Source organism: Salvelinus fontinalis, chromosome 33 (assembly GCF_029448725.1).
Source record: "Salvelinus fontinalis isolate EN_2023a chromosome 33, ASM2944872v1, whole genome shotgun sequence".
Lineage (NCBI taxonomy): Eukaryota > Metazoa > Chordata > Actinopteri > Salmoniformes > Salmonidae > Salvelinus > Salvelinus fontinalis.
The window spans coordinates 47,041,856-47,066,858 of NC_074697.1; the positions used below are offsets into that span (position 1 = coordinate 47,041,856).

Sequence of the window (25,003 nt, forward strand, 5' to 3'; positions counted from 1 at the left end):
AATTTATCCTCTGCAGCAGAGGTAACTCTGGGTCTACCTTTCCTGTGGCGGTCCTCATGAGAGCCAGTTTCAACATAGTGCTTGATGGTTTTTGCGACTGCACTTGAAGACATTTTCTGGATTGACTGAGCTTTGTCTTAAAGTAATGGACTGTTTTTTCTCTTTGCTTATTTGAGCTGTTCTTGCCATAATATGGACTTGGTCTTTTACCAAATAGGGCTATCTTCAGTATACCACCCCTACCTTGTCACAACACTGACAAGTGTTGTGACAAGGTTGATTGGCGCTGATTGGCTCAGCGCATTAAGTTAAGAAATTCCACAAATTAACTTTTAACAAGGCACACCTGTTAATTGAAATGCATTCCAGGTGACTACCTCATGAAGCTGGTTGAGAGAATGCCAAGTGTGCAAAGCTGTCATCAAGGCAAAGGGTGGCTATTTGAAGAATCACCAATATAAAATATATTTTCATTTGTTTAACACTTTTTTGGTTACTACATGAATCCATGTGTTATTTCATAGTTTTGATGTTTTCACTATTAGGCTACAATGTAAAAATAAACACTTGAATGAGAAGATGTGTCCAAACTTGACTGGTACTATTGTAGGGCAGTGTAAAAACATTTATCAATATGATTCATACTTCTGATGTTTGGTGTTGAATGAGACGACACAGGGCTTCAGATTAGAAAGGACTTGAGCTCTTAGTTCCAGTTTATTGCAATCAATGGTATTCTAGACAAAGAGAGCAGGGACCCGTCTCAATCCTTTGAACATTTGTATTTGCGTCCCCCAGCAACCGTACAGCACAGTGGAAAGGCTTATCCAAACTATATAAAATCTTAGGCTTTCCCAACCTTACAGTCCAGCTCACAGCCACACACAAACAGTCTGAAAGCCAGTAACTGTCAGGTTAAGAAGAGGATACATGGTACATAAGATATAATACTTTGTAAACAATACATTATTCCAGAATGTGTTTTATGGTGTGGAATATTTGAGAGATGTCAACAGTAGAGACATAATTCCAGTTCCATGATGTCAATGCTGACAGTCACACACAGAGCTCCTCCATTTTCTAGATGTAGAAATCTGCACACACACCATAAATACACAAACAGTATCTTAACTGTTTAAGGATATGTAGGAAGACTTGGATGGGAATATTGGCTGACAGATCTACAAATCCAGTGACACAAGTCTGACTTGTGGATGAACGTGTCATAACATACCTGTGCCTGTGCCTGTGTTTACCAGCTCATTCATTCCAGTTTCAGGTGAGTTGTTCAAATAGTCATTTCAGTTGTCAGGCCAATCGTTACCCAGTCCAGAAGAATCTATGAACCGAACTGAAGGAATAAATGGTCACACCTATGCAGATTGATCAATTTCCTTTCACCAGAAAATGGTTTGCTTATAAGAACCTGGGACACCAGAGGGAATCCATATTCAAAGACAGAGGCAGGGCTAGCTTTGTTCAATGGCTTTTGGGAGGAACCCATTTGTGCAATACAGTCTAGTTCGCCATGACCACCAAGTCACGTGCCCCACTAGGAGAGAAAATAAAGAAAAAAAAACATTAAGATCCATTAGTCCAGTGGTTCCCAACCATTTGTGGTTACTATAGCACCAGCTGAATTTTGCTCTGTCCAGAGTACCCCTGAAGTACCCCCTCATGTACTTTTTACCAGTAAGGTCTCATTAAATATTCTCAAGTACCGCCCTGTGGATCGACCAAGTACCCCCAGAGGTCCTAGTAACCCTGGTTGGGAACCACTGTTAGTTTATCTGCTGGGTCAACTCTGCCAATCAACAGCCTCCAGTTTTCACCATCCTACTTACAAAAAAAATACAAAAGTTACAGACTTTGGGTCAACTCTCCAGCAAACTTTGGAATGATATATAAAAAAAATAATCTGCCTCCAATCCCAAAATCTAGGCACAGATAAAATACAAAGTGTAAAGAGGCTACTCGTGAAGGCAAACAGATTAAATAAAACTGTATTTACATTAAAAGGCTAAGTACCAGATAAAGGTTACATATACCGTTTTTTCCCCCAGTGTTTCTAGTGTTGACAAATATATAAAATAGTTTAAAAAGCATAAAGTCAAGTGGTCCATAATGAAAATAAAATGTTCTCCATTGGTCACTTGAGGATATATCCCATTGGAAAAGTACAGTACATTATCACCATACTTGTGATCATGAAGGAAGAGTAGTGTGTCTGTGTGTACGTGCTGCAGTGATAGTTGACGTCATAGCTCTTATAATGAGAGAAGTTGATGAGGGATGACACACCGCTAGTCGTGTGGACAGGTTTCCTCACTCTGACTAAAGAGTGTCCACCATGTTCTGTGTGCTCCTCCGTTTGCCTCTCTTTCACTGTCATCCTTCTTTCCTTTCCCCTCCATCTCACCAGTCTCACATTCTAGTTTGGGTAATGACCAGTTCCATTTGTTCTTCCCCACTTTCATTCTCCATCTGTGACTAGGATGAGAGTGTTCTTTCCATCCTCCTCCTCTCTCTTCCAGGCCATCCCTTTGTACTCTCTCACACGGCCCGCTCTTTCTCAGCGGCTGGGGGGGAGCATGGTACTGAGAATGTCTATGAGGTTGTCCAGACCCCACAGGTAGCCATCCTCGCAGTTGCCCTCGATCCAGGGGGTCCGGTGGTCCAAGGTGAGGGGGGCAGGCAGGGGCACCGTTTTCCCAAAGTCTATCATCCACACACGGGCCTGGCCTGACGCATCGTGCACAAACAGCAGGGAGCTGCCCACCACCTGGGAGAAAACCAGACATTTGAGTTCAGTCTGTCAGTGAGAGTGTTTGTTTGTGATTTAAAGCTGCACTATGCAGAAATCGCTCCGCCATGTCCTGGTTACTAAAATTCTAATAGTTTGCCTAATTTGGAAGACACATTTCAATTGAATTCATTCAGTTACACAACTAACTAGGTTTTCCCTTAGTTTCAGTTTGTGAGACAAAACAAGCATGTATAGTGTAGAGAATCATTGTAGCATCTAAACCACTGAAATATATTGTCTATAACCAAAAATATTGTATTTTAAGCTGGTGTACAAAACTGAAAGTAAAAACGAAATTTAAGAATGGGACGCATCGAAAGAGTGCACATAGAACAGATCTACCGCTTTTTAGACTTGCTTTCAATGAGGATGACAGATCTATAACTATTTCTATTTGGCCAGGCAGCTCAAAGTAACATATTGCAGGTTTAATAAGGAATTTGAATCATGTTCATATCAATCACATTTAATCATAATCCAGCAAACAGGTTTGTTGAGGGAAAGTACTCATGCCAAACTTAACTATAAATATTGTCTTAATTTACCACTAGTAAGTAAAGCAGAGTACTATGGGTACAGAGAAGTGGGAGGTAGTATAGGGTGTGAGTGAGTTTGTGTGGGTTACCTCATGTGTTCTGAAGAACTGGGACTTCTCCAGCACAGATCGCAGCTCCTCCAGACGTTGCAGGTAGACTTTCTACCAGAGAGAGAACGGGAGACAAACAGTCAAACAGACAGTCAATCTGAAGGGACTGAGTAGGTCCCCCTAGAACTCAAGTTCTCTTATGTGCCACCCGACTAAATGTCCCTCTAGAAACACGTACCAGGATCTGAATGTTCCCATCAACAAAGTCTCCCAGAGCCTGCATGACCTGCTCCCGGTGTTTGGTCTTCTTAAAGTTGGTGTTGCACGTCCCATCCGCTCTCTGCACATCACAAATAACACAAGAGTAATTGATGCAGTGAAATTATTATTATTTGCTTTTTAATGAAGTAAGCTTTGTGACATTTTTGAGTGCTGACCCATCACACCCATTTCCTTGTCTCATTATTGTTAAGTTATTTTGCCCATAAATTTGAAACACTAAAAATAATTTAGACCCCGTGTTGAACCCAGTGTGCCCCCTGACCTTGATGCCCTCGATGCGGAAGCCCAGGGTGGCAGTGGAGCTGAGGGTCTCTCTCCACTGCATGTATCTGGGCTTCAGGATGCCTTGTTGGGCCCTCTCCTGATCCGTAGGGGCCCCAGGGTCCACGGCCACCATCTTCTCATACATGTCCCTGCGGAGCCGTGGACGCTCCCTGGCCTTCAGTAGCTCCTCCTCCAGGTAAGTCCTGATAGGACAGGGAAGACCGGGATAGTGAGCCAGTTTATCATCTAACAGCTGAGTTATCTAACAATAGTAATCTCCTCTCCAGCATTGGTCCTGGAGAGCCTCAGGGCATGCAGGATTTAGTTTTGCTCTGATGAAGGTCGACTGAAAGGTGGCTCAGCTCAATTTTGCATCCAGTACCTTCACTAAAATCGGTTTTGGGTGTGTGGTAGATTTTGCCTATTATTTTCCAGCTCAGTACACCTATCTCTTCACCGGTCTCTCACCTGCTGCCCATCTTGCAATCCATGATGGAGGGAGAGTCAAAGTCAGCCAGGAGGTCGTCCATTAGGTTGTAGTCCTGTTCGTCCCTCTGCACCACGCCGTAGTAGCCAGGGACATAGGGCTGCAGAATGTCCCCCATCAGCTTCAACAGGCACAGCTGCTCACACTCACAGTAGCGCTTCAACAAACGCCCATACTCCCCCGCCTGGAAGTTACCTACGAGACAGAGGGAGGGGACAAGTGAGGGACAGAGGAGAAGAAAGTGAGAAATACTGAGAGAGAGAGCAAGTACAGAGAGAAAGAAACAGAAACAAACAAACAGAAAGAGAGAGAAGGAGAGAGAGAGAGAGGGAGCTAGTGAGACAGAGTGCGAAAGGGAGTGGTGTATACCTGCGTGCCCGGCGAGCTGCACCCAGGGATAGCGCTTGTTAAAGGACACGGAGGGAGACCAGTGCACCATAGTTTTCAGCTTCTGCCATTGCTTGGTCTGGAAGGAGAGAAGCAACAAATGGGTTACACACCACCAGTCAGCTAAACTAGTGTTTACATATGGTCATCCCGACTCATTCTTACTTGGCCACAGCAGAAAAGCGATACAACATTTTTATCCAGTTATCAGTGCGTCATAACACCATTTGAGGATGATAAAAATAGTTTGAAAACCAATGATCTAAAAGACACACACACGACGGGAGGCACAGAGTGAGAGTGAGGTCCCAGCTCGCTTGAGCCAAGGCCAGGTACACAACATTTCTCACAGCCCCCATTCACCAAACATTGACCAGAAACGTCACACTGGTTCCACAGTAACAAAAATATAACGTCCCTGGCCTACACAGGAACACCATGTGCGAGTTTGATTGAGTAAGTGTGTGAGTCTGCGGACATGTGTGTAGTTAGTTTTTTTTTTATTGGGAAAAACACAGCAAGGTCACTATGCAAGAGAGTTTGACGCAAGCAAGCAGAGAGGAGAACACACAGCAAGGTCACTATGCAAGAGAGTTTGACGCAAGCAAGCAGAGAGGAGAACACACAGCATCGATTGCACACACACCACTGATTAGGAAATGATACTGTATGTGTGTGGGAAGTCACAGGAAGGAGACCGAGAGAGAAAGGGACAGAGAGTCAAGGAGAGTGCAAAGGTAGGGCAAAGACAAAACATTTGAGAAAAAGAGACAAGAGAAGAGGAAGGCAGAGGTCATCATAGAGGTAATTGAGTGGAAGGACAAGGTGCCATAAACCCATATTTTATGATCAGATACAACCCTCAGACTGCTAAAGAATGCATGCCCCACTACACTACAGACCAGTACAACCAACCAACCCCAGCCAATGTTTGTCTGTCTGCCTCCTCCGCACCCACACATTCTTTACACTGGACTGCTGAAATGTGCTGAATACAGAGCGAGAAAAGAGTAGAAATACAGGCCAGAGGCCGTACTCATTAAATATCTGAGTAGCAGTGCTGATCTAGGATCTGTCCATATAATCGTATTCATTATTATCGGAGACGCTTTGTGGATACGGCCCCTGAAGTTGTACTGAATACATGGTAAAGAACAAAGACAGTGCAGGCTAGTAGTCTGAGTCCCGGGGCTGGTCAATGCCAACAGAGACTTCCGAGCTCTAAAGCTCTTTACCAGCTTAACCCAAACGTAACCCTTACCTCAGAGCAGATGACACATTCACAAGAGCGGGATTCAAACACACAAAAGTGTACAGTCACCCACACACACACACCTGCCAGATTGAAAACATTGAAAATAAAGACAACGCCCAGAAGGAAAAGTGCAAAGAGGCAGAGGTCAATGTGACACGTGAACGATGAGCTAGCTCCAAGGTGGCACAACACTAATCTGCAGGGGGAATTCAGCTAAATCAATCACTATCATTCTCTCTCTCTGTCCCTCTCGGAGCTGAGCATTGGGTGCTGGGTGTCACTACAGGGGGTCCGGAGAGGAACGGGTAATCAAAGCAGAGCTATACCCCTCCTAAATGGCTCTTTTCTCCTCTCTCATCCACTCATTTATCTCCCACTCGCTCCAGCAGCTCAGGCCAGACAGCTTAATGAATGGCCCAGGGGGGTCAAATGTAACTCAGTCCCCTCTATTCGATTTCACCGCCTCCTCCCATCTCCATTATTACCTGACCTGAATGACCCTGGAGAGGAGAATCTGCTCTTCTCTCTTTAGTTCTCCTTTTCCCTTCCTCAACGTATTACTCCCTCTCTCCTGCCTTCCTTCACTGCTTCCCGCTGTTGTTGTTGTTGTTGTTGTTGTTATCCTAAACCCGCTCCATTTCTCCCGCTCCTCCACTATAAAACAGCAGGGCTCTGTCCCTCTGCCCCCTCCCTCCAGCCTTACCCCTCTCTTTTCTTCCCTTCATCCTACACTACATTCTTGGAATGCGTCTTGACTCCTGTCATAATGACAGCAGCCATGAAACACACACACACACACACAATCAGTAGTGACATTCAGGACGTCAGTGTTGTCCGCAAGAGGAACACGAAAACCTCTGTTCTGACCACGAGGTCAAAAACAAAAAGGTCGTGAAGCTGTGACCCGATTGACCTACAGCCCTAGTGTCTATTCTGACAACAGCCGTCATCATAAATCTCCCTGGCTTACCACCGCCTTAGGCCAGATAGAGACAATGCAAACGTTAACTCGGAGAACCTTATTAAAACACCCACGACATAACAGCTTTTCACAATAAAGACAGATCCTAGGTGTTCAACCTGGTCAAATAAAGATACAATCAAATCTTGTTGGACTTTAATGGACCCAATACGCACCTGACCCAGCCTACAGACACACAAAGACAACTCTCCTTCTACCTGTCCATACTAGCTAATGCCAAAGCAGATAGATAATCCTTCTACAGACGGACAGAATCCAACACCTGTCCAGACCTGCCTCAACTAGAGAGGACAGGGTTTGTAACAGCACTTCCACACATACCTGTGTGGATCAGCACAGAGAGGGGAGATACTGTGTACCTGCCCACCTCATACCTAATCCTAGAGAGAAACACGGCCTTACATACTGGATGTACACCAGGGGAGCGTTCAGCAGGACGCAACGTTTTGGAACGTTCAGTTAGCAATGCGCTATGTAGAACAAACATGCCTCTCTGACAAGTAGAATAAGGAATCACGTTGGCTCTATTTGTGGCATTTCTATCTGCAACGTTACGTTCTATGTGGCCCTACATCTCAGCCCACAAGGACAGGGACAGTCTTCACCTGTCCACCCCTAAGGTTATTATATCTATGACTGTAGAAGACTATTGTTATCTGACTTCAACTCCTCGCTATACTAAAGCAATAAGGCCTGAGGGGGTGTGGTATACGGCCAATACGCATAACGTAATGCAGATGGCATATACCACAAACCCCCGAGGTGCATTATTCCTATTATAGACTGGTTACCAATGTAATTAGAAGAGTAAAAGTAAAATGTTTTGTCATACCCGAGGTATACAAGCTGATATACCACGGCTTTCAGCCAATCATCATTCAGGGCTCGAACCACACAGTTTATATTGTATTGTATGCAAGCCTGTCCTCACCTGTTGACATCCGTCTCCAATCTCAGCTCTTCCCAACAGTATATCTAATCTAGTATGTCTAATCTGTTTGTCTCATCTCTTACCTGGCAGACAGAGCAGTAGTGGAGCAGCAAACCGGCACTGACACAGGCACACACAGACACTGAGGGGAGATGAGAGTGTAGCCAGTCCCACACACTCCGCACCACCAGCACAGGGTCTCCAAACGAGACCTTCACGAGCATCCGGCGCTCCATCGGACTATCCCTCAGTTAGCCTAGAGGGGTTAGCATTTAGCCTTGCCCCTCTCTGTAAATCCCTGTTAGCCTAGCATGAGCATTTGGCCCTACCTATGACTGTTAGAAGGGCTGTGGCTAAATGCTACAGAGGCCATCTGTCCCTCAGTTAGCCCTGCAGCATTAGCAGTCAGTCAATGCAATTGCCTGGCTTTGTTAACTTGTGTTTTCTGGTAAACATCCCCTCTGGTAGGAAGTTACATTATAATCCCTCTCTGCCTTCTCTTTAACACCAACTGATCTCTGTCCTCTCTGCAGCATTTTGTCCCTCCTCTCTTACAGTAATCACTGTCTCCCTACCTGGTGTTACTTCTCCCTCCCAGGTCTCGTGCTCACTCTTTAACTCGTCACACACTAGTCTGTCACTTAGCGCTACATTTCCCTCTCCCCAAGTTTGATGATCTCTGCCTCCCTTTTATCCATTTTCCCTCTCCCTGTTTCTTTCCCCACCGACTGTCTTTCTGATATCAGGGTCTCTCTCTAATCCCCCCCTCCCCATCAGCCTGTCCTGAGCCGGTGTCCTCAGGAAGACAGAGTCCCCAGTGACAGACTCGGCTGTAATACCCAGAGAGAAAGGGCCTCTTTACTCTGCACTACTTTGATGACGACATACTAGTCCCAGGAAATGTACTACTGTAGTGTAAACAGACAGATCGATTCAAAATCTCTCTATGAGAGATGTCTCCCACACTAGCTCCGGAGGTAGTGTGGGAGACATCTACCCCACATACCCCCCTGAGTAGTATAGTGTAAAGACAATGGCTCTCCCTCACCACATGTTCCTAAATGAAATACCTTAATACCAGCAGACAGCATTTTTTCCACTTCTGTTAACTAAACTGAAAATTGTGGGGCAAAGACAACTTTCAAGTGTGTGAGTATGATGCAAAAGACATCGACCTAATGTAGCCAATTCTGTTTTGTGGGAGTCATCATGCTGGAGTCAAAGTGAATTACTAGATTGGATATTCAGAGGAAAACATTTCTAAATACCCCTAAGCACTAACCCCACTTCTGCTCGCTTTCTTTAAAACATTTTTGATTCTATGGAACCCAGGACTCATTGGAAAAGTGGCATTTGTTAGAGTGGGCTATCCCGACTAAATAAAGAACATTTAAATCCACTAGAGTACTCCCCTATAGCTCCCTCTACACCCTTCCCCCGCTGTCCTGTTTCTCTTTGTCCCTCAGAGGAACTCCTCAGACATATGTAAGCCCAGAGAGAAAAACACAGGCATGTGGCTGTTGTAAATCGCTTTTTGATTTATGAAGGGGGTGCGCCCCGTTTTCCTGCTCACAACACCAGCTGTAGTCTTTAAAAGACATCCTCCAGCGATTTTTTTTATTTTTTTATTTCTTTTTACTTTAACTGTTGAAAAGCAATATCCCAAGTATAAATACAGTAAAGTACACACACTAAAGGGTCAAATAAAATATCTTGAGCAAAATAGTTTTTTGTAGACCGCTGCAAACTTCAAGGAGTTGGTCTGATGGGAATCTGTGATAGTCACGGCCTTCCCCCTTGCTTGTGGAACAACAGAGAAGCATTAGAGAACAAGAGGAAAGGCTCTCTCTCCACTTGTGGCCATGTCATGACTTATTTGGACCACCTATTGAGATGTGCCTTTTGTTAAGTAAATCTTGGGATATCGCGTATCAACAGTAAAAGTTGAGTAAAAGGACATCTTACTCTTAGGTGTGATGCTGCTCTTTTTCCAGGCCTTGTTTACATGTAAACCACATCCCCTCTGCTCTCGGTGGCATGCGCAGCACAGCTCAACCACAGCCCAGTTAACACACAAAGTGTCTGACACTAATGTGTTTTTTTTTTTTTGCTGTTGTGGACACTTACAAATATGAGTCTTTGTGTGCGTACGCATGTTCGAGTGTGGCAACTTTGCCATCGCGAGTTGCATAATGCGAGTTTATCGACGAGTTGTTCTTGTGTGTGCGTATGTGGAGTATGTGCTGTACACAGGCGTGTGTTGTGGGATATATTGTAGAGTGTGTGTAGGGAGGGTACTTTATCACTCCTTCTCCATGTATCTATATTTTCCTCTGCCTTCTGTTCCACTGCCTGTGTATCAGGGGAAAACCTTGTGCTGTGCTGCAAGGCTAAACATAGGGGGGGGGGGGAAGATATTGTCAGAGAAATGAAAGGATGATTAAGGCAGAAAGAGACTTTATGAAAATATGTCAGAAGTAATGTGTAATATATAAGACGTTACATTCAAAATACAGACCAAAGACAGAGAGAGAGAGAGAGAGAGAGAGAGAGAGAAAAAGAGCGCCATATATGGCAATGATGTCGCCTAGCAACGCAACTGCCTGCAGCCCAATTTTCCATGACACTCTGAGATGGCATCAGAGTGTGTAGTGTCTGAGTGTGTGCCTTCAACTCTAAAATATGCAGTGTGAGCAGGCAAGTATCTACGATGTACGTCACTGAGCACATAGTGTAGCAACTGGTTTGGCCACACTTTGAAAGCGTACAGTTAGCCAATAACAACCAAGGCCCTAATACTATCACAACCAACACTCGCCCCAGTGCTGCCGTATCACACCAGCTAGATCCAAAATGGACATCCTGTACACTCACTATGTTCCAGATATTCAATCATAACAGTAGTGTGGGTGGAATCTATAACATGGGAACTGCTGACATACCCTCTCATCCAGACTAAATTCATACATTAACAAGGATGACACACGCGTGCAGATATGGAAATGTCTGGACTCGCAGAAGATAAAGCAAATTAGAGAAAGCAAATGAGGGAGGAAAAGAGAGCGACAAAGTAGGTAGAAAGAGAGCTGTGGCTAAGTATCGGAATTCAGTTACATTATTTTTAAGGCTCACTCTCTCCACACATTGACTCACACATCATAGAAACCCACTGGAGCAAACACACAATGTGAGAGTGAGTCACTCACACCAATGTCATTTAAATAGGTCAGCCATTATGTGTTATTTGGAAAAACATCTCCCTTTCAGAGACATGAAGAAATTAGGCCTGAACATATGTTCTCGTGAAGTAGTTTCTCTCATAAACACATTGATTACAACGACTACGCACTCAGAGAGAGCAAGTATGTGCGTGTTGGTGATATGTAACATGTACATGTAACAGTTTAAACTTTACGTCGTCCCCTCGCCCCGACACGGGCGCGAACCAGGGACCCTCTGCACACATCAACAACTGACACCCACGAAGCATCGTTACCCATCGCTCCACAAAGGCCGCGGCCCTTGCAGAGCAAGGGGCAACCCTACTTAAAGTCTCAGAGCAAGTGACGTAACTGATTGAAATGCTACTAGCGCGTACCCGCTAACTAGCTAGCCATTTCACATCCGTTACATACACATTCCAGTATTTCCACACAGCGGTGACTTCCAGGATTCACACCATTCCTGTTCAGGAAGAGAGCTTTGCCTGCGTTTCAATTGGTCAATTTCTAGGAAAGACATCCCGTTTTTGAGCTCGTGTCATTCCAAGCATTTCTTGGTCAGGGCGCATTCAAAGGCCTCTGACTGGGGAGGGAAACCTGAATGTGCCACTGTACAAGGTTAGAGCTGGATCACGCACGGGTCAAAACAAGAACGTCTTGGGGTTGAGCAAATGACGCCGTGTTTATCAAGACGAGCTCATTAGTGACAATCTCGGCTAAGGGTCATAGTGGTTGGAGTCATGGGTAAAGAGTCACTTAGGAGTGAAAGGGCCTTCATTGGCGAACCTATTTATTGGCTTTGGTGTAGTATGTAAGCGCCGCAGGTTCATTTAGCTCAGCTGATTTCCACCATGTTGTTTACACCCAACTGATCCTTTCTGATCTATGTGTAAATACAATTGCGCTCCAAACTCTTTCAGGCTAAATATTCACCACACACCCTGTGGTAGGAGCACAGGGGCTTGGTGGCTGTGTGTGTGTGTGTGTGTGAGAGAGAGAGACGTGTGAGATTCAGATATGTTATCTAGGAGTAGATCTAACACACACTGACAGAGAATTGTGAATTCCTCCGTCTCCAGTGTGTGTGTTTGACATGCAGTCTGTAAGTCAACAATGGAGTTGTGGTACTGGAACATGCATTATCAGTGAATGTCTGCTCTGCGCATTAGGGCATCATTTCAAATCATAGTGCATCTCTTCTGCATAAATGAAAAAAGACTATGCCTTATATCAATAGCATGAGCGCATACAGTAGGCTACAAATGTACCATGGAAGTGTGTGTGTAGAGAAAGTAGTCTAACATAAAGCATGAGCTGGTGTAGACCCAGAGAAATTATTTTGTTTAGAGGTGCTGACTAACACCATATAAAACTGCAAGCTATAAAAATAGAGTTTATATATATACTCCCAGTAATTGATTGGGTAAACCAACAACAGTTTACCCTGAAGGAGGAACAGTGATGCTGAAATGTTGGTGGTTTACCCAATCAATTACTGGGAGTTTATAAATAGGTGCTATGCTCTTTATTTATTAGTGTGCAGAAAGTAAACAATAAGGCTGTGTGTTTAAGTATGTGCCCATCCATGACACTTCTAGCCAACATTTAGCACCGATTATAGCCAAAGAGTTTAACATAATACTAATGGGTGTTTTTGTATGCAACCTCATACAGAAGATAAACCTCTAGTCAGCAGACCACCAGCTTTTATGCACAAACAAATTAAGGATGGCACACTCACCCCCATTCCTTCGTCTGGACTGCCCAGCATGTTGCAAATGACTGGGGACAGGCTGGACTCGATGTCGCTGCCGGTGAAGTCCTCCTCGGACTCCTCAAACGACGAGGCGGAGGATACGCAGCCGGCGGAGGACGAGTTGGAGAGCTTTCGGTGAAAGCGCATTAGCGCCGGGGAGCCTCCCCAGCCACTGTCCGAGCAGGGGGACTCATCATCGGCGTTTGGATCCAGGGATGATCCACCGACTCCGAGTTCCATGGTCCTTGGGTCTAGTGTTTCCTGAGTCCGACTGGGGCTTGGATCTCTGGTTATAATAAGCTTTGGGATAGTACCAGGGAAACGTTGGCTACCTAGTGGACTTTGAGAGTTAGTCGAGGGGTCCTCCTGGTTCCCCGACTCAACGGAACAACCGCATTGTTCATTTTTCCTGACAGCTTCGGGCTCACAAGAAGCAGTGAGAAAGTTAGATTTAGTAATTTCTAACTCTGTGTGTGGTATCTCATACCTTATCGGTTCTGACACGCCACTTGTCAGAGGCTCGTCCAAATGCAAGCTCAGTGATGCCAGGGTCAGTTTTAAATTCTCCTCTCCAGATATGCGCCAATGGACTGAACCATCCGGTGGTACAGCCCCCGGTATCGCCCTGACCTCGGAGGCAACCCCACCCTGTTTATCAAATCCGAATGGCTTGTTTTCCATGGCCCAAGCCGGGGCATTCCCGACATGATCCTCCCCAGTTGTTTCTGGGCTGCTGCGCTGCGTAACCACGCAGCGGGTTCTTTCGAATCCTCTGGCCAGCGTATCCAAGCCTGTCGCATCGAAGGAAGAGTCGGCCGCTCCCTTGCTCACAGCGTCACTGTGGAGAGCCTGAATGTTTTCATAATGAATTCGAGATGGGTATTCGGCGACCGGGGTGGTGTAGTCCACTACCGCCGACTCGGTCTGGCCTCTCAACAACTTTCCTCGCCCGTGACCACGAAGGGTTTCCGAATCTCCAGATCCGATTACAAGCCCCACCTCCGGTTGACCTGTCCCTGGCGAAGGCAACTGCTTCGTTTTCATCAGATTCCTGTAAAACCGGTCACCCCTTCGCTCCTCACGGGTAAATCTGCAGATAGGGAGCCGTTTGGCTGTCTCAGTTGGTTTCCAGTACGAGAGACCAGAACGCGTTTGACCCATTCTATACACGGTAGTAGCAGCGCACAAGTCGCACCTTCCGAGATGTTTCCAATTTGAAACAATTCTCACTGTGCTACAAAGTAACACATGAGTCACGTGCTCCACTCATTGTTGCCAATGATAAATGACAGTTATAGGAAAATGTTGATCAAAATGTTTGAATATTCCATATCTGCAAGAAAAAACAAAACCGTTTTAGAATATTTTGACAAAACACTTCACGTAAGTTACTGTACTGCTTTCCATTTGGTCTTATCTATGTCATATTGCAATAAACAACTTTAAACAATCTCATAAAAAAGGTACAAGGTACACACTTTTGCTTTCGTTAAAAGAGATTAGTGAAATTGATGTTCGGTGTGAAGGGTGAACACATCAATATGGTACGAAAACAGGAAAAATGTATTTTTTTTGTGCCTTTTGAGGCCAATGACTTGAGCTATATTGCTTTGCTCATGTTTTTGCATTTAGTATGGATGTGGCGGCAGGTAGCCTAGTGGTCAGAGTGGCGGGCCAGTAACCGTTAAGGTTGCTGGATCAAATCGCTGAGATGACATGGTAAAGAGAATCTGTCGTTCTGCTCCTGAACAAGGCAGTTAACTTTTCCCCGGTAGGCCCTCATTGTAAATAAGAATTTGTTCTTAACTGACTTGCCCCATTAGCTGCTGCTAAGGCAGTAGCTACTCTTCCTGGGGTCCAGCAAAATTAAGGCAGTTACACAATTTACAGTACATTCACAACACATTGTGTGTGCCCTCAGGTCCCTACTCTACAACCACATAACACAAAATATGTGTGTATAGTGCACATGTTATTGTGTGTTAGTATTTTTATTTTATTTAGCAAGTCAGTTAAGAACAAGTCTTTATTTACAATGACCCGGGCCAAACCCGGACGACACTGGGCCAATTGTGCGCCGCCCTATGGGACTCCCAATCACAGCCGGATGTGATACAGCCTGGAACCAGGGACTGTAGTGACGCCTCTTGCACTGAGATGCAGTGCCTTAGGCACAGAGTGGTGCAGCGGTCTATGTTTGTGTTGCTTCACAGTACCCGCTGTTCCATATGGTGTATTTGTATCTGTTTTTTAAAATATCATTTTACTGCTTGCATGACTTACTTGATGTGGAATAGAGTTCCATGTAGCCATGGCTCTATGTAGTACTGTGCGCCTCCCATAGTCTGTTCTGGACTTGGGGACTGTGAGGAGACCTCTGGTGGCATGTCTTGTGGGGTATGCATGGCTGTCTGAGCTGTGTGCCAGTAGTTCAAACAGACAGCTCGGTGTTTTAAACATGTCAATACCTCTCACAAATACAAGTAGTGATGAAGTAAATCTCTCCTCCTCTTTGAGGCAGGAAATTTACATGCATATTATTAATGTTAGCTCTGTTTACATCTCAGGGCCAGCCGTGCTGTCCTGTTCTGAGCTAATTGCAATTTTCCCAAGTCCCTCTTTGTGGCACCTGACCACACGACTGAACAGTAGTCCAGGTGCGACAACTAGGGCCTGTAGGACCTGTCTTGTTGATAGTGCTGTTAAGAAGGCAGAACTGCACTTTATTATGGACAGACTTCTCCCCATCTTAGCTACTGTTGTATCAATGTGTTTTGACCATGACAGTTTACAACCAAGGGTTACTCCAAGCAGTTAAGTCACCTCAACCTGCTCAATTTCCACATTATTCATTACAAGATTTAGTTGAGGTTTAGTGAATGATTTGTCTAAAATACAATGCAGAGTTTTTGAAATGTTTAGGACTAACTTATTCCTTGCCACCCATTCTGAAACTAACTGCAGCACTTAACAAAGAGCTGTAATCTTAGTCGCTGTAGTAGCTGACGTGTATAGTGTTGAGTTATCCACATACAGTCTTGGGGGGACTTTGCAATTAATTGCAATTCATCTGATCACTCTTCATAACATTCTGGAGTATATGCAAATTGCCATCATACAAACTGAGGCAGCAGACTTTGTGAAAATGAATATTTGTGTCTGTACATAGACACACTGGCTTTACTCAGTCAGTAGCATGTCATTAGTAAAGTTTGAAAAAACTAAGGGCCTAGACAGCTGCCCTGGAGAATTTCTGATTCTAACTGGATTATGTTGGATAGGCTTCCATTAAAGAACACCCTCTGTGTTCTGTTAGACAGGTCTGCCAGATAAAACTCAGGAGGGACGACCAGGGATGTTCTCTTGATAAGTGCGTGAACTGGACCATTTTCCTGTCATGCTAGCCATTCAAAATGTATCGAGTACTTTTGAGTTTCAGGGAAAATGTATTGAGTAAAAAGTACATTATTTTCTTTAGGAATGTAGTGAAGTAAAAGTTGACTTAAGTAATACTTTGTAAAGTACTTAAGTAAAAATACTTTTCACCACTGCCTGTAAGCATGCTGAAAGTCTGTTGTCAATTTGTTTACTGTAAAATAGCATTGTATCTGGTCAAACTATTTTTTCCAAAGGTTTGCTAAGAGCTGGCAGCAAGCTTTTAGGTCTGCCGTACTAAGGGTTGGTAACAGGCTGATTGGTCGGCTATTTGAGCCAGTAAAGGGTGGCTTTATTATTTATAGGTAGGGGAATGAATGCTTGATCTGAAAATGTGGTCGGCGGATTCATATGGAGGGTGTGACACAATTGCGTAGCCTTCGGAGGCCAACTCAAGCTCCGTACCGCATCGCCGTGTGCCTCAAATTTTGTAACAATGTGGAGGGCTTTGTAAAGCTCCACATTGACATCATTGGTTGATGGTAGGTGGAGGTGTGAGGTCCTGTATAAACAAACTCACTTCCTTAACTATTTGAACTGCTCTGCGAAGTGCTAAAAGTACGTTTGCTCTGACTTCTGCGGAGGCCGCATCGCAGTAAATGCTGTACTGCCAATGCAGGCATCGGATTAACCATGCCAAGCCTTTTATCGAGGTAACTTTGGTCAACTCGAGTTCAACTCAGGATAACCAGTACCGCAAAAGTGGGGCATGAGAGTGTCGAATTGTCGAAGACATCAAAACTATGAAATAACACATGGATTCATGTAGTAACCAAAAGTGTTAAACAAATCAAAATATATTTCATATTCTTTAAAGTAGCCACTCTTTGCCTTGATGACACCTTTGCACACTTTTGGCATTCTCTCAACCAGCTTCACGCCGAATGCTTTTCCAACAGTCTTGAAGGAGCTCCCACATATGCTGAGCACTTGTTGGCTGCTTTTCCTTCACTCTGCAGTCCAACTCATCCCAAACTATCTCAATTGGGTTGAGGTCAGGTGATTGTGGAGACCAGGTCATCTGATGCAGCACTCTATCACTCTCCTTGGTCAAATAGCCCTTACACAGCTTAGAGGTGTGTTTTGGGTCATCGTTCTGTTGGGGAAAAAATGATATCCCATCTAGTTTACGCTTAGTGGAACTGGCATATCGCTGTAGAATGCTGTGGTAGCCATGCTGGTCAAGTGTGCCTTGAATTATAAAGAAATGACACTGACCGTGTCACCAACAAAGCACCACCACACCTCCTCCTCCATGCTTCACGGTGGGAACCACACATGCAGAGATCATCCTTTCACCTACTCTGCGTCTCACAAAGACACAACGGTTGGAATCAAAAATCTCAAATTTGAACTCATCAGACCAAAGGACAGATTTCCACCGGTCTAAGGTCCATTGTTTGTGTTTCTTGGCCCAAGCAAGTCCCTCCTTATTGGTGTCCTTTAGTAGTGGGTTCTTTGCAGTAATTCGACCATGAAGGCCTGATTCACGCAGTCTCCTCTGAACAGTTGACGTTGAGATGTCTGTTACTTGAATTCCATGAAGCATTTATTTGGGCTGCAATCTGAGGCTGGTAACTCCTTTGCAGCAGAGGTAACTCTGGGTCTTCCTTTCCTGTGGCGGTCCTCATGAGAGCCAGTTTCATCATAGTGCTTGATGGTTTTTGCGACTTCACTTGAAGAAACGTTCAAAGTTCTTGAAATTTTCTGGATTGATTGAGCTTCAGGGTGTTATTTTATTGTCCCCAGCACAAGGTGTACCTGTGTAATGATCATGCTGTTTAATCACCTTCTTGATATGCCACGCCTGTCAGGTGTAGGATGTAAACGCATTTGTGCACAACATTGAGAAATAAGCTTTTTGTGCATATAGAACATTTGTGGGATCTTTTATTTCAGCTCATGAACCCAACACTTTGCATGTTGTGTTCAGTATAGTATCTCTGCCTAGAGGATCTCCTGGAATACAAGCTAAATTGGCTTTAGCAAAGCCACAGGAGCCAGGCCCAAGTTGATGTGACTTCACTTCATCTAGATTGATCTATCTAACGACTTTCGTAAGCAGCATCAGGAACCTAATTAGGCAACAACTGTAGCTAATATCACCTTCTACCAAAGATGGAAAAGGAAGCGAGACATCCCACTGTTTCAAATGGTAGTCAATGAACTAAGCCGAACTATCGCATTCGTTTTTAATGGGAGAGCCACCCTGTTAAGTAGACCAGAAGTTACCATTTTTTACAATTGTAAACGGCCTGAGTGAACTATCTTAAGTTAACCACCATCTTTGCTTCTACAATGCTGCCCACATTTCTGCTGCCCTCCAGTAGCCTAATGTAGCAAGCGTAAAATAACGTAGTGTCTCTCTATCTGGTCCTGACTTGAACATTTTAGGCAGGTTCTCTTCTGCACTGTTCAACCAATCCAGTACATTTGGAGCAGGAGTTAAGTTGGAGTGTTGCCTTGTTGATGCCCAAAAGTGGAAGTCACATCACAGGCTCTCTTTCGACTTCACATGAAAACCGGATGCATCCGGTTTTGTGGCCCTTCAGTGTTGCAATGTTACAATACATAGCATAATAAAGCTGGAAACCATTAGTCTGTTAAGGAGGATCTGAGGGGGTTTCATGTATTTTCTTTAACATGAAAAGCTTCTAAGTGGAAGTTAAGAAGATGAAACAGCAATGCTGACAGGCAAAGAAGACAATGTCAATTTCCCCTAGCATCAAATCAGCAGAGAGAGTGAAGTAGTTGTGTTACAATTACTTGACCTAAGTTTGCTTCACACCGAATCCCCTACAGTAGGGATGGATCATTTTGATGAACTCATCCGTTGCCCATCCCTGCCCTATAGAATAGAGAGAATCTAGGACACTGGAAGGAGGTCCGTTTCTAGGTTGTGATTCTGAATTTGATGTTGCAACACCGATGTGTCTTTTACCACACATTGCAATGGGGAAATGTAATATGACTAAAGCTCATATTTAGTGTGTAGTGATCAAGACAATGTTCAGCATATTTTTTTGTAAAACACCATTTCCAGTGTTCCGTTTGTGACACTCAAGATGCGGATTGATGGCCACTAGACTTGATGCTAAAGTTATGGATTATACTCATATCTGTTGTTGCGATAGACACCAGACTGGAGGTTCAAGGACACACTGATTATTCACTGTTGTATTGATAACATTTTGTGAACATTGATTCTGTAAGCAGTTGACAGAGTCACTGCCTTTTTGTTGACTTCCCACAAGCCTCTCGGGCTGGTGTATGATTAATGGATCGACTGTGTGTTGCAATGTGACCTGCTGACCCAGGTTCCACAATAGAAAAGGGGCCTGCGTTTTTCCACATGTGGATTTGAATAGTCCTATGCATCATGCCAATACTATACACTGACTCATAATCATGCGGTCTGACTATATTGTCCAGACAAAATGAGAGCAGCATGACAGAAACCCTGTCAAGTCAGAAAGGAGTGCTTAGGCACAGGAAATGAGATGGGAAGGGAAATAATGGAAAGATTTGCTCATGCAACCTCCACACACACACTCACAAATCACACACACACACACTGATCTGGGCATAATGAATAAGTGGCAGTGAATCACACAAGGATGACAACAACACTGTGCTGCGTTGACACACCCCTCACAGATAGGGATGTTGCAATGTCCTTTTAGGGAAACTGGTCATTCCATATTGCTGCGTGTGGAGAACACTCCAGAGATTAACACACATCACTGATGGTGAGATAAATTTAGCAACCAAACAGCCACCACAAAATAACCCAGTATGGTCATAAAGATGAATGATAAACACAACCAGTTAGCCTAATGTAACAGGTTGAAGGTTGTAGCCACTACGCCACCTTGTTTAACAAGGTGAGGTCCTCGGATAAATACATATACTACTAAACATTTACCAAACACAGGTTCTGCACACATCAGGGGTGGAGCATGGAAATGATAAGACATATTGCACATATCAAACATGATCTTCTATCGCTCAAAACAACAAGCTCTCCAATAGTTAGATTCTATAAAAATGTGAAAATTGCATAGTTGAGGAAGGAATGCTCAGGAAGACCGAGAGAGGATCTGGAGGGTGATGGGCACTACTACTCTCTTCACTGCCTCAGCATATGACACCTTCTGTACTACTCTGATCTTGGCAACCTCAACCTGCCTTTCTCTCACCGGACATTTCTGATGTCCACTACCATGGATTAAAACACACTTATTCGATCGATACTACACCTTCCTTTGTCTCATGCCCTCTTACACACTTCTCACATCTAGAAATATCCCTCTTACACACTGCTGCAACATGACACCTAAAACATCGTAATGGGTTTGAGACCAAAGCTCTATATGGGATAACTGACACATCCTAACTTGACCTTGTCAGGTTGATTCTGCATCAAAACTCAGGACAGACAGTGTCTTCTCTGTTTTACCACGCTCTCCACCGGGTCTGCGTCACACCAAAAGGCGGGTGTCATAGACACCGGGAATCTTCCATTTCAGTTGATCCTCCTTTACGCCACCCCAGTTATCACTCCTTTCAACTGGGCCCTGCTCCGGAGAGCAAAGCAAGTCCGTTTTTTTGGCACGTGATGCTGAGCACCCGCTCCCTCTGGAGGGAAGAAACAAAGAATCATCACGAGTCCACTTCGAGTTACTTTCACCGAGTCAAGTCCCCAACCTCTCCATCACCCATCCTGACACCACAAATGGATCAGACAGATGGAAAGGATCCATTCTCTCCAAAAATCTCCCTCCCACTGGGCCAAAAAGCATCTTTATCATCATTGGGATGAGGCTCGAACTCCTATCTTCACCTCACCTGCCACCGCAGGTAATTCATCCCCACTCTCGTCAGGTTAAATTTCTGAGCTACCGAGTACATCATTTTTTGGGGGTACTTAATCCTCCACACCACACCGCTTCCCTCTACTCCTTTTCCTTCTTCCTCTCTTTCCAAGAATGTCCACATCTCCACGCTCTTTCTGCTCCTTCAGCCACTGTTGTAGCAAACTGTTCAAATAGTTATTACGGCCATGTCGCGTCAACACAAAAAGCTCTATCACCGGGCATTTATACTCAAAACCCCACCCCACACTCACAGGCAGCACCTGGAACTAATTACAATTAAGTGACGCATGTCACTCTAAGATATACACACTATGATGATCACAGTAAATGTTCTAAGATACATATAGGTTACAGTAATTGAAACACATGAAATCCATGGTCAACTGGTATACTGATGAGCAGAGAGCCAAAGTTTAGAGCTGATGTTATCACCCCAGAGATCAATAGGGGATAGAATAGGCTACAAAGCACCATGAAAAAACAACTACTTCTCCAAAGTGTCAGACCTTCTCCATAAACTGAAACGAAAACTTACCATCAGTCAAGTGTTTGCCAATAACCTGTTTGTTGTATAAAAGTGTATAGCCTGGTTGTGTGATGCCAAACCAATGATGCTTCTCCTTGCTTGTTAGGCTGGGAACAAGAGTCTCAGTGTGATATCTACTGTATTTGTATCTGGGTGTGGAATGGATGTCAATGTGGCTTATCTGTTTGCTTTGTGTGTGCAATATGGTGAGGTAAGAGCATGTGGTTAAAGTGATAGAGGAAGCACATGTCAAAATACTTGTTCACTGAACATGGAGTGCTTAAGTTGCTCTTCTTCTATGGTATTATGGCGGTCCGCAAACATATGTTAGAGGTGCATGCTGTCACCCGCTGTACAGGGTAGTATACGAGATTTAGAAAAATGTATACTAATATTGTTCCCAAATAATTAACAAAAGACAAAGAAACAAAAGCAAAAATCAATATACTTCTTCAGTCAAATTCAAACGTCAACTCCGAGCCCTATAGGCTCTGGGGCCTGAAAAAGAAGAGCGTCTTCGGACAGTATTCCTTGCAATGTTTCGGCTGTGAAGTCCTGGAGACCCAATAACTTTTCAGCCGTAAATACAATTATGGACAGTTTCATGGACTTCTTGTTGGTTTAGGCAGTACAATTAATCACGTGCAATAAATGTCACAAAATCCATCTTCACGATCAGCATATCAGTTTACCTCAACTGTCAAACGACACTGAATCTCCACAGGCTGCGGGGCATCCACTGCCATATCTTCAGTTTCACTAGCTCCTATTTTGCAGACCTCCCTTTAGGAGACCTGCTGTACAGCCCTGGCCCTTGCCAGTTCAAACACCCCTAACCCTAACCGGGCACTCCGGGGAATTGGGAATCCTCAGATTCTTAATTCCTTCGACACACACTTGATACGCGGCCATACCTTTTGGAATTCCGGCAAAACACGGCTTGGACATGAAAGCACTCACTTCATTTCTCACAAATCCCAGCTTCACATGTGAAGGAAGATACTCTTCATCAAACATCAATAATACCAACAGGCTTTCCCATCTTTTTCCATCCACTGCACGGTTCAGACAGCGTGCTCCAACTACTCCTGATATGTTCCTTCGTAAACCACAAGGCCTCAAAATCCAATGCGACATGAGCGATTACACCTTTTAACGGTGCTCTGCTCCAAAAATCGAAACCCTCCACTTCATATGTCGATAGTTTGTAGAGCCTTAAATGCCTTTTCCTTCTGCTCTTTTGGCACACAAGAAATTAAAACAAAACCACTTCTGGTCTCTCTGACCAACTCCAACTTTCTTAATGCATCCTTTACCATCCTTGCTACTTCAAAATGGATCTCCCAAAAAAAGCATGATTGTTAGTGAATCGTACTCCAACCAAAAACCTATGCTCATTTACAACTTTAGCCCCTTTTGTTCCATTTTCCTTTATCACAGTCTTCCATCAGATTCAATATTCCTCCCCTCCAGAAACTGTCATCCTTCTCGTCCTCTAGTTGTATCTAGCTAGCATCTCCATTCTGTCTGGCCATGCTGGATCCATCTTCCTTCCGGTCCCCAAGGCTCGAGTCCTTCCGTTTAAGTTGCTCACTACACGCCACACATTTTATGACATGGAAAGAAAGACACACCCTCAACAGATAAAGCCAAAGCCACTCTCATAATAAACTCTGCCCAAGTTATAGACAAATAATAGCCAACGATAGGCCCTGTGTGTGATTCAGTTCAAGCAATTACATATTATAGTGAGTAATATTCATGTTATAAACTGAACACTGCAACAACTCACTGAATAAGCTTCTAAAAGCAGAGGCATTCATGTTTTCCTGTGTAGGCTAGAGTACTGTATTTCATTCAGGGCTCGAAATAAACTTTTTAAATTGATAGCACTGGTGCTCTCCACTTTAAAAAATTCGGAGCACATAACATGATTTATACTGAACAAAAATATGAATGCAACATTCAACAATTTCAAAGATTTTACTGAGTTACAGTTCATATAAGGAATTTAGTCAATATAAATAAATTCATTAGGCCCAAAATCTAGGGATTTCACATGACTGTGCAGAGGTGCAGCCATGGGTGGGCCTGGGAGGGCATAGGCCTACCCACTTGGAATCTATGCCCACCCACTGGGGTACCAGGGCCCAGCTAATCAGAGTTCGTTTTTCCCCACAAAAGGGCTTTATTACAGACAGAAATACTCCTCAGTACCCCCTCAGACGATGCCGCAGGAGAAGAAGCCGGATGTGGAGGTCCTGGGCTGGTTACACATGGCGGTTTTAAGGCCGGTTAGACGTACTGTCAAATTCTCTAAAATGATGTTGGAGGTGACTTATGGTAGAGAAAGGAACATTAAATTATCAGGTGGACATTCCTGGAGTCAGCATGCCAATTGCACGTTCTCTTGAGACATATGTGGCATTGTGTTATGTGACAAAACTTTACATTTTAAAGTGGCATTTTATTATCCCCATTACAATGTACACCTGTGTAGTGAGCTCCAGGTCATCTACAAGACCCTGCTAGGTAAAGTCCCCCCTTATCTCAGCTCGCTGGTCACCATAGCAGCACCCACCTGTAGCACGCGCTCCAGCAGGTATATCTCTCTGGTCACCCCCAAAACCAATTCTTCCTTTGGCTGCCTCTCCTTCCAGTTCGCTGCTGCCAATGACTGGAACGAACTACAAAAATCTCTGAAACTGGAAACACTTATCTTCCTCACTAGCTTTAAGCACCAGCTGTCAGAGCAGCTCACAGATTACTGCACCTGTACATAGCCCATCTATAATTTAGCCCAAACAACTATCTCTCCCCCTACTGTATTTATTTATTTATTTTGCTCCTTTGCACCCCATTATTTATATTTCTACTTTGCACATTCTTCCACTGCAAATCTACCATTCCAGTGTTTTACTTGCTATATTGTATTTACTTCGCCACCATGGCCTTTTTGTTTTGCCTTTCCCTCCCTTATCTCACCTCATTTGCTCACATTGTATATAGACTTATTTTTCTACTGTATTATTGACTGTATGTTTGTTTTACTCCATGTGTAACTCTGTGTTGTTGTATGTGTCGAACGGCTTTGCTTTATCTTGGCCAGGTCACAATTGTAAATGAGAACTTGTTCCCAACTTGCCTACCTGGTTAAATAAAGGCGAAAAAAAAATTGGTTTCTTGACATGCCACACCTGTCAGGTGG

At 44.1% G+C, this 25,003-nt stretch overlaps 1 protein-coding gene across 2 annotated transcripts; it reads right to left on the reverse strand.

Annotated features, from left to right (window-relative positions):
• Window positions 1–687: 687 nt before the first annotated feature.
• LOC129832416 (inositol-trisphosphate 3-kinase C-like) lies at window positions 688–21,893 on the reverse strand. Of its 2 annotated transcripts, XM_055896464.1 has the most exons (8): window positions 21,805–21,893; window positions 12,943–14,290; window positions 4,795–4,891; window positions 4,407–4,620; window positions 3,937–4,141; window positions 3,631–3,732; window positions 3,432–3,503; window positions 688–2,782 (listed from the first exon to the last, which is right to left on the reverse strand). In XM_055896464.1, the coding sequence occupies exons 2-8, from the start codon at window positions 14,116–14,118 to the stop codon at window positions 2,573–2,575; spliced, it is 2,076 nt and encodes a 691-aa protein (XP_055752439.1). In that variant the 5' UTR covers window positions 14,119–14,290; window positions 21,805–21,893; the 3' UTR covers window positions 688–2,572. The 2 variants fall into 2 exon arrangements, with proteins under 2 accessions (XP_055752439.1, XP_055752440.1); XM_055896465.1 differs by lacking the exons at window positions 12,943–14,290; window positions 21,805–21,893 and adding an exon at window positions 8,064–9,395.
• Between the last annotated feature and the right edge of the window lie 3,110 nt (window positions 21,894–25,003).